This window comes from Rhinopithecus bieti, unplaced genomic scaffold, assembly GCF_001698545.2.
Source record: "Rhinopithecus bieti isolate Rb0 unplaced genomic scaffold, ASM169854v2 scaffold_3875, whole genome shotgun sequence".
Taxonomy (NCBI): domain Eukaryota; kingdom Metazoa; phylum Chordata; class Mammalia; order Primates; family Cercopithecidae; genus Rhinopithecus; species Rhinopithecus bieti.
The window spans coordinates 2,528,515-2,537,363 of NW_016804422.1; the positions used below are offsets into that span (position 1 = coordinate 2,528,515).

Genomic DNA, 8,849 nt, shown 5'->3' on the forward strand with positions numbered 1-8,849 from the left:
AGAGACGGGGTTTCGCCATGTTGGCCAGGCTGGTCTCAAACTCCTAAGCTCGTGATCCACCCACCTCGGCCTCCCAAAGTGCTGGGATTATAGGCATGAGTCACAGCGCCTGGCCGGCCACGATGACAGTTTTAATCCCAGCACTTTGAGAGGCCGAGGAGGGAAGATAGCTTGAGGCCAGGAGTTGGAAACCAGTTAGGTAACATAGTGAGACCCCTGTCTCTACAAAAATAAATGTAGTAGTGCATGCCTGTGGTTCCAGCTACTGGGGAGGCTGAGGTGGGAGAATCACTTCAGCCTGGGAGGTAGAGGCTGCAGTGAACTGTGATCACACCACACTCCAACCTGGGCGACAGAACGAGACCCTGGGTGGCTAGCAAGGGGCTCTGTCTGCGCTTGGAAGTCAGGTTTTCTTTTTTTGAGACAGAGTTTTGCTCCTGTCTCCAGGCTGGTATGCAGTGGCGTGATCTCAGCTCACTGCAACCTCTGCCTCTCAGGTTCAAGCAATTCTCCTGCCTCAGCCTCCCAAGTAGCTGGGATTACAGGCACCCGTCACTGTGCCTGGCTAATTTTTGTGTTTTTAGTAGAGATAGGGTTTCACCATGTTGGCTAGGCTGGTCTCGAACTCCAGACCTCAGGTAATCCGCCCTCCTCAGCCTCCCAAAGTGCTGGGATTATAGGCATGAACCACCGCCCCCGCCTAGAAGTCAATTTTGGTGAACTTCCCAGCCCACGGCCTGCTTTCTCAAAGGGCAGGCCCTCTGACCTCCTGCCTCCAGGCCTCTTGGCCCTTGGCTCCCCTTGGCTCTTGGCCCTTTCACCTGTAGAAGTGGCTGTGCAGGTCAGAGGGGAGGTCCTAGGGGTGTGTGTGACCCCTGGCACAGTGCTTGGCACACAGCAAGCTTGCAGGCAGAGGCAACTGTCCTTATCACTCAGGGGCCAGCCTCCCTGCCCTGGGGCTGTCGTGGAGTGCAGGGGAACACTAGGGACCTCCTGTTCCGGCCACACTGGCCTCTACCCTCCTGGGGCTTCTCTCTTCACCCCGTGCTTCCTGAGCCATTTTATCTTCACTCTCTGCCTCCTACACTGGACTGTGGGCTTCCAGAGGCCAGGGCTGGCTGTCTTGCCCACTGTTAAGTTTTTTGACTCAAATCACAGTGCCTGACTGTGGCATGTGCCCTATACCCATCTCCTGATCACTTGGTTGTGAGGTGGACAAGATAGATGTATGTGTGTGGGGTGGGACTTGAGCTTCCTCCCATGCCTCTGAGGGTGGGACAAGCGGGGCAGACCCAGGGCGAGACAGTTACAGAGACTCACATATACCCCAGTTTACACTCGAGGAAACAGATTGAAACAGGTGCAGGCCACCGACAAGGAAGTAGCTGTATCTGTATTGCCCAGACCCCTTCTGGCAAGAGGGGCGTGCCCTGGAAAGGGGTGGAGTGTGGATGCTGGTCTGGTGGGAGGGTCGAGGGGCCCCAGGTCACATCCAGCTCTTTGGCAGATTCGGAGCAACCTTGGCCGTTGGCCTGACCATCTTTGTGCTGTCTGTCGTCACTATCATCATCTGCTTCACCTGCTCCTGCTGCTGCCTGTACAAGACGTGCCGCCGACCACGTCGTAAGCGTGCCTACCCTGCTCCACTGTGACCCCCTGGGATGGCAAGGGGAGCTGACCAGGCCCTGCTTTGGCTAAGCTGGAGGGATGGGTGGCAAGCCTGGCCCTAAGACCTGGGGAGGTGAAGGAGGGTCCTCACTGGAATTCTCTTTGCAGCGGTTGTCACCACCACCACATCCACCACTGTGGTGCATGCCCCTTATCCTCAGCCTCCAAGTGTGCCGCCCAGCTACCCTGGACCAAGCTACCAGGGCTACCACACCATGCCGCCTCAGCCAGGGATGCCAGCAGCACCCTACCCAATGCAGTACCCACCACCTTACCCGGCCCAGCCCATGGGCCCGCCGGCCTACCACGAGACCCTGGCTGGTGAGTGCCCCTGCTGACTCTAGCCCTGCCTGACTCCCTGAGTATCTGCCAGCATCCCTCGGGCATCCATCCCAGAGTACATCACTGAATACGCCTCTGCCCCTTTCTGCTCGCCTGCCACTCATACGGCAGCCCACCATGCTCACAGCCAACCAGGATCCTCTCTGCTTTCAGGAGGAGCAGCCGCGCCCTACCCTGCCAGCCAGCCTCCTTACAACCCAGCCTACATGGATGCCCCGAAGGCGGCCCTCTGAGCGTCCCCTGGCCTCTCTGGCTGCCACTTGGTTATGTTGTGTGTGAGTGGTGTGCAGGCACGGTTCCTTATGTCCCAGGCGTGCTGTGTGTGTCCTGCCTGTATATGTGGCTTCCTCTGATGCTGACGAGGTGGGGAACGATCCTTGCCAGAGTGGGCTGGGACCAGACTTTGTTCTCTTCCTCACCTGAAATTATGCTTCCTAAAATCTCAAGCCAAACTCAAAGAATGGGGTGGTGGGGGCACCCTGTGAGGTGGCCCCTGAGAGGTGGGGGGTTCTCCAGGGCACATCTGGAGTTCTTCTCTAGCTTACCCTAGGGTGACCAAGTATGGCCTGTCACACCAGGGTGGTGCAGCTTTCTGTATGATGCAGATGTGTCCCGGTTTTGGCAGCGTAGCCAGCTGCTGCTTGAGGTGATGCAGGCGAAGCTTAGGATCTGACCAAGTTGGGCTTTGATTCTTTAGGCAGATGTTCCATTGCTCCCTGGAGCCTGTGTCATGCCTGTTGGGGGTCAGGCAGCCTCCTGATGCCAGAACACCTTAGGCAGAGCCCTACTCACCTGATAGTTGTCTGCCTGGACTGTCCCCTGTCCCTGCATCTTCCCTGGGACCACCTGGAGGGCCACATCCACATACAGCCTAGCTGCCCACAGGGAGCTCTGCTGCCCTTGCTGGCCCTGCCCTTCCCACAGGTGAGCAGGGCTCCTGTCCACCAGCACACTCAGGTCTCTTCCCTGCAGTGTTTTCATTTTATTTTAGCCAAACATTTTGCCTGTTTTCTGTTTTAAAACATGATAGTTGATATGAGACTGAAACCCCAGGGTGGTGGAGGGAAATTGGCTCAGAGGAGACGGACAACCTGGCAACTGTGAGTCCCTACTTCCCCTGACACCAACCTCATGGAATATGCAACTCCGGTACCCCAGTCCAGGGTGTTCTGGCAGCAGGGACACCTGGGCCAAGGGGCCATCTGGACCAAAGGTGGGGTGTGGGGCCCTGGATGGCAGCTCCGGCCCAGACATGAATACCTCGGTGTTCCTCCTCCCTCTATTACTGTTTCACCAGAGCTGTCTTAGTGTCAAATCTGTTGTGTTTCTGAGTCTGGGGTCTGTACTCTTGTTTATAATAAATGCAATCATTTGGAGCTGCTGCCCCCTTTCTTCCTGGCCTCGGCTGCTGGGATTGGAATCAGGCTGTACTGTTTCCATCAACCATTTGGGCTTCTCGTGTTTTCCCTGCTTTTATTGAGCTCAGATAGTTGATCATCCTGCTAGGGAAAGTGAGGGACAAACACTATGCCCTACTCCCCAGGTCCCTGAGTGTGGGCAGAGGTCTGGGTTGCCAAGAAGGGTAGGAGCCAAGTGACCACTCAGTGCTGGAGGAGGGGGGGTCTTTATTCATCAGATTTTCCTTCTTGGCCTACTCCCCAGGTGCAGCCAGGGATAGTCCATACAGTGTGGCCACTGCCAAGGTCAGGACAGCCAGTAGACCCAGTGGTGCCAGTAGCCCCTCCCTGGGTAGGGCTCCAGGGTCCTTCACTGGAGGAAGATCCTTGGGTCGCCTTCTCTCTCCAAGGCTGGGACTAGTGTTCCTGGTTGTGGCCAGGTGTGCAGTGGCTGTAACAGCAGATGGTCTTGGCTTGGTCCCAGCAGAGGCTGTGACCCCATACATGGGCCTGATGGTGCTGAAGGGCCTGGCGTGAGCATCCACCCACCGCAGCAGGGCCTGTGGTCTCCACTGACAGATGCTGAGCAGGGCCAGGACATCACCCTCAGCCGTGTGCGAGTCCGGAGGGGACTGCCCATACAGGCGTGTGTAGATGCTGCCTAGGCTGTAGCTCTTCCTTGGGCCGTGTTCTGAGGGGCTGCCTGCTCGCTCCACGGCCTTCAGCGCAGTGATGCTATCCACACAGAAGGCACCATCCAGAGCACTGGTGAGGCCCAGCATAGCCAGCTCTGCTTGGAGCAGGGGGAAGTCATAGCGGTCACCATTGTGTGCCACCAGGCACCAGGGCTGTGGCTGGCGCCGCAGGAAGGCTAGGAGCAGGTTGGCCAGGTTGTCATCGAAACATTGACGCCCATGTGCTGCCAGCACAGCTGTGCTCAGACCTGTGATCTCGCTGGCTGCAGGGCTACAGGCTTTTCCCGGAGCCACGCACAGGGAGAGCTTGTCCACCACACGCGGTGGTGGAGGAACTGTGGGAGGTGGTCCCTGAGAGGTGGGGGAGCTCTCCAGGGCACATCTGTGGACAGCCAGCAGGCACAGCTCCGTGACCTTGGGCTGGGAGAAGGGCAAGCCAGTGGCCTCCATGTCGAAAAAGATGAGGGTCTGCATGGGCCCCGGGGGCAGGGCCTGCGAGCCCATGGTTGGGTAGGACCTGTCGCTGAGCCTGGGGAGGAGCATGGGGTGGGTGTGTGAGTGCCCAGTGTTAAGATCCGAAGGGGAGGGAGTGGGGTAGGGGGTGGGCAGAAGCACATCTCAGGCCTTCCCTGCACAATCCTGCCCTGTCTGTGAGCTCCAGGGCCCATTTTCAGGCAGGAAGTTGGAGAGGGTGGGGTGGTTTCCTTAGTGGGACCAGCATATTCGACTGTTTGAGAGGGCTCCCTCTTCACATGACTTGGCCCCTCCCCTAGTGCCCCCTTAGTCTGGGGTCGGGGAACCCACGGCCCTCCTGCCCTGCGCCATCCCCTTGGGGAGCCACACTTACCGTAGCAGGCAGGCAGGCAGTAGTGACTTGGCTGCACACTCTCCCCGCGGCTCTCACTGGCAGCAGTGGCGGGAAGTGAAACTTGGTGTGGGCCCGCCTACAGGCCCACGTGAGCCAGGCCCGCCCTGCTCGTCAGACTGTCTGGTCTGTCCCTCTCGCCAACATCCGTCCCCCCAACCCCCACTTCCCCGCCCCCAGGGGACCCCAGAGGCCTTCTAAGATCCACAGCTGTGGCCTGCTGGTGGCACAATGCACTGGGCCATCACACCAGTGACAGGCAGCTGGAAGGACCAGGGCAGTGGCGCCAGACCAGCTCCCGGTGTTACACACTGCTGGGAGCTCCTGCTGCAGCCCTTTTGTGCCCACCTGTGGGTCCCACTTTTCCAGGCTTTCCTGGTTTAGGCCTGGGCCAAGAGCCACCTCCTTCCCTGCCACACAATGGTTTCTTCCCATGGCCCCAGCCCAAAGCAATGACTCAGGGCAATTCCACAGGCAGGGCAGGGCTCCTTCCTCAAGGCAGATCGGTTACCATGGGGACTGGGGCTCAGCAGCAGCCAGGGACAGGAAGAAGGATGCCAGCCACCCAAGGTCCCGGTCCCGCTCCACCCCTCCCACTCTGCCAAACAGATCAGACTCAGGAAACAAGGCCAGCCGGTTCTCTGGGCAGTTCCTGCTGGTCACTGCTTTAATCAGTTGATGTGGTAAGGAAAGGAACGGTGCTGGTGCCACCATGTGGCTGGACGCTCAGGGCCTCAGCCACACTCCAACTCGGGGTCGTCCACATCGGTTTCCGTGGCACAGAGGTCATCCAGGGCTGCCTCTGAGATAAAAGGGAGAGGTTCCTGGTGAGGGCCCAAAGGTGCCAGGGCCTAGGGCAGGTCCCACCTCTCCTCCCCCAACGCCCGCAGGAACTAACCAGTCCCTTCCAGACCCAGGCCTTGCTCCCTCAGCTACTGCAAACAAAGTGATACAAAAGCAATTCAGACATGGGTATTTCTGGAAAAACTCTGACTCTGCCAGGCACATTCAACAGATAGGAGCAAAAGGCAGCCCAATATGCTTGGAGAACTGGGGCAGAAGATAAAGAAAATGGCCCCAGTGCTGGAACAGGCTGTAGTGGGCAAGGGCCTGCTGAGGGGATGCCCAGGAATATGAGTTGTTGGGGAACCTCAGGGAGAAGCCCTGGGGGCTGGGCGGGAGGGCCTCTGGCAGGCTCACCTTCACAGTCGGTCACGTCAGGAAGCCCGCGGATGAGCATGCTGACCCCTGGCATCACCTGGTCATACTGATGCAGGACCTCCACGCAGTGCATTATGAAGAGCTTGTCCTTCTGGGACAGGCCATGCAGCAGCAGCACCATGTCCCGCAGACAGCGCACTGTCCGCCTCTGCTGGTCAGTCCTTGGGGGCCCGCTTGCCCTCCGCACTGTCAGCCACTGTCTGTGCAACATCACCGTGAGCGCTCTGACCACCTGGGAGAGAGGGGGCACAGACTGAGGTCTGGTGCCACCATGGCCTGCACCCTAACAATCCATTCAGCCTAGCCACCTCAGGTGAGGGGGTTTGCAGTGGGGTCTACAGTCCTTGCACAGAGCCCCCTTACCACCCACAGAACTGCCAGCTGTTGGCCCCTGCCCACTCACCTCTACATTACACTGGCAGTTGGAGCCAGTGACTAGGGGCAAGGGGCTCTGCACACCAAGCTTAGCCAGGAGCCACACCACCTAGAACAAGAACAGATCAGCTCCATCCTGGGCAGAAGGAGACCAGTCCCTGTGAGGGCTTTCTCAAGTTTCTGTAAGAGTTCACTTGCTTCAGCAACTGCTTGTCTGCACAAATGGGGTCCAAGAAGTGGTGTGGGACCTTCCCAGGGCAGACCCAGGACGAGCACCCATGTCCCACCAGCAACCCACCTGCCTCCAGCCCCCCATCCTGCCCCCAAGCCCCAAAGCCAGGACAGGTTCAGTCATCAGGCAACTCTGCCAAGTCCTGTCTGCATTGCATCTGTGTAGTGCACAGCCCCCAAACTGAGTTTACCTCTTTAGCTGCTTGATATACTCATTACTAAAATGAACTAAAGCTCCTTTTCTCCCCAGTGGAAAGAGGAGATTCTGTCGGTTATTAGGATGGGGTGGGGACAGTGTCCAGAAGGGGCTCTGGAGTTTTTACCTCTTGTTCCAGCTGGAGCCATTGTGTCTCTGAGGCCACTCTGTCAGGCCGTGATGTGATGTACATGTACAGCAGCAGCAGGAGGCAGTCTTCTGAAAAGGACAGTGCACCTCTCACTCAGGGTGCCCTTTCTCATGAAGAGCTTGGGCTACATGCTGCAGAAGCCCTCCAAGGCCCTTGACCCTGTCCCCACCCCAACAATTCCCTTGATCTGCAGGAGCAGTCCAGATGCCCACCCCACCCTGCTTTACCTGAGTGGGAACAAAGCTGAGGTGCCAACTGGTCGTGGTCCGCCAGGAGGGAGAGGAGCTCAACAGCCAGCAGCACGCCAGGCAGGGGTGTCTCTGGGCTGAGGCACTTTGGCAGCACTTGGAACACACACTGGAACCTAAAAGACAAGGACCCAGAGAGACGTGACACTCCCCAACCACAGCTTCACAACCTACCCTCACATTCCACTAGTGGTAACAGAAAATTGAGCAAGACAGTATGAACAGGTGAGCTGGTTCAGCCAGACTTGGGTTTCAGTGCTGGCCTGACCTCCACTTACTTGCTGTGAAACTTGTTTCATGTGAACAAGCGGGCACTTCCACTGCAAGACGGCTGCAGCTGAGAGGACAGGCCCTCATCTGGCATAGCATCGCCCAGGAAGTGGGATGACCTCCTGGACCTGGGATGCCTGGCTTCCACATGCTCCCAAACAGGGATGCAGGTCCTAACTTAGGTGGGAGAGAAATGTTCTGTGCCCACAGAAGGACCGGCCAGGGCTCCAGAAGTGACAAACATGGACTTGGGTATAGTTGGATCTTATGAGACCTCTTGCAGGGCAAGAAAAACCATTTTCTCTACTTGTTAGAAAACGTATCTGCTGCCAGTAGGAGAATGTGCCTACTGTGCGGTGTGCAGGAGGGAGGGGTTCTGGGCACACTGCCACAGGTCTCAGGGGCAAAAGGAAAGCTATTACCAAGAAACCAAGCCCCAAGGCAACTGCTGCTGTTTGCTAAACCCACATAGCCTGGAGGAGCATGGTGGACTGGCCTGGTGGGTGGAGAGAAGAGCAATTCTGAAACACCCTGTGGGGACTGGCCAGGTGTGTACCCCTTCAGACATCTGCAGTTTCTGAGCACAGAAGGTCAAGATATCCCTCAGTATGTCCTTAGGAAGCAAGGTCTCACTATGTGGGGTGAACTCACTTTAGAACAAATCCTGCACAGCAGACAAAAAGTTCAATGCTTTTTAGTTGCCAGGGTATGCAGACCTTTGCGGGAAGCTGCAATTTAACACTGTTACCTGGTTTCATTACTGGGCTGTAAGAGGCCCAATATCTGCCACTTGCAGAAGGTATTGCAAGGAAAATCCACCTTTATATACAACACAGTGGTTTCCAAGTTATTTTTTGATAGCGTAAAAACTTTTTTTTTGAAACAGAGTCTCGCTCTGTTGCCTAGGCTGGAGTACACTGGCGTGATCTCAGCTCACTGAAACCTCTGTCTCCAGGGTTCAAGCAGTTCTCCTGCCTCAGCCTCCTGAGTAGCTGGGACTACAGGTGCCTGCCACTACGCCCAACTAATTTTTTGTATTTTTAGTAGAGATGGGGTTTCACCGTGTTAGCCAGGATGGTCTCAATCTCCCGACCTCATGATCTACCCGCCTCGGCTTCCCAAAGTGCTGGGATTACAGGCGTGAGCTATCACGCCTGGCCCATAAGAACCTTTTTTTTTTTTTTTTTTTT

General features: G+C 56.9%; 3 protein-coding genes across 5 annotated transcripts in view; 1 reads left to right on the top strand and 2 right to left on the bottom strand.

The window, feature by feature from the left end:
- Positions 1-3,386, top strand: part of SHISA5 (shisa family member 5) — a 37,517-nt gene extending 34,131 nt beyond the window's left edge. For all 3 annotated transcript variants that reach the window (XM_017868165.1, XM_017868166.1, XM_017868167.1), the window contains 3 exons: positions 1,508-1,623; positions 1,777-1,989; positions 2,164-3,386. In XM_017868165.1, coding sequence (XP_017723654.1) covers positions 1,508-1,623; positions 1,777-1,989; positions 2,164-2,243 — 409 coding nt within the window. In that variant the 3' untranslated portion in view covers positions 2,244-3,386. The remainder of the gene's footprint in view (positions 1-1,507; positions 1,624-1,776; positions 1,990-2,163) is intronic.
- Positions 3,387-3,618: 232 nt separating this feature from the next.
- Positions 3,619-5,736, bottom strand: TREX1 (three prime repair exonuclease 1). Its single transcript, XM_017868164.1, has 2 exons — positions 4,950-5,736; positions 3,619-4,631 (listed from the first exon to the last, which is right to left on the bottom strand). The coding sequence occupies exon 2, from the start codon at positions 4,604-4,606 to the stop codon at positions 3,662-3,664; it is 945 nt and encodes a 314-aa protein (XP_017723653.1). The 5' UTR covers positions 4,607-4,631; positions 4,950-5,736; the 3' UTR covers positions 3,619-3,661.
- ATRIP (ATR interacting protein) overlaps positions 5,608-8,849 on the bottom strand; it is a 26,370-nt gene continuing 23,128 nt past the window's right edge. The window contains 5 exon segments of the mRNA XM_017868168.1: positions 5,608-5,769; positions 6,168-6,420; positions 6,592-6,672; positions 7,118-7,209; positions 7,369-7,505. Coding sequence (XP_017723657.1) covers positions 5,702-5,769; positions 6,168-6,420; positions 6,592-6,672; positions 7,118-7,209; positions 7,369-7,505 — 631 coding nt within the window. The 3' untranslated portion in view covers positions 5,608-5,701.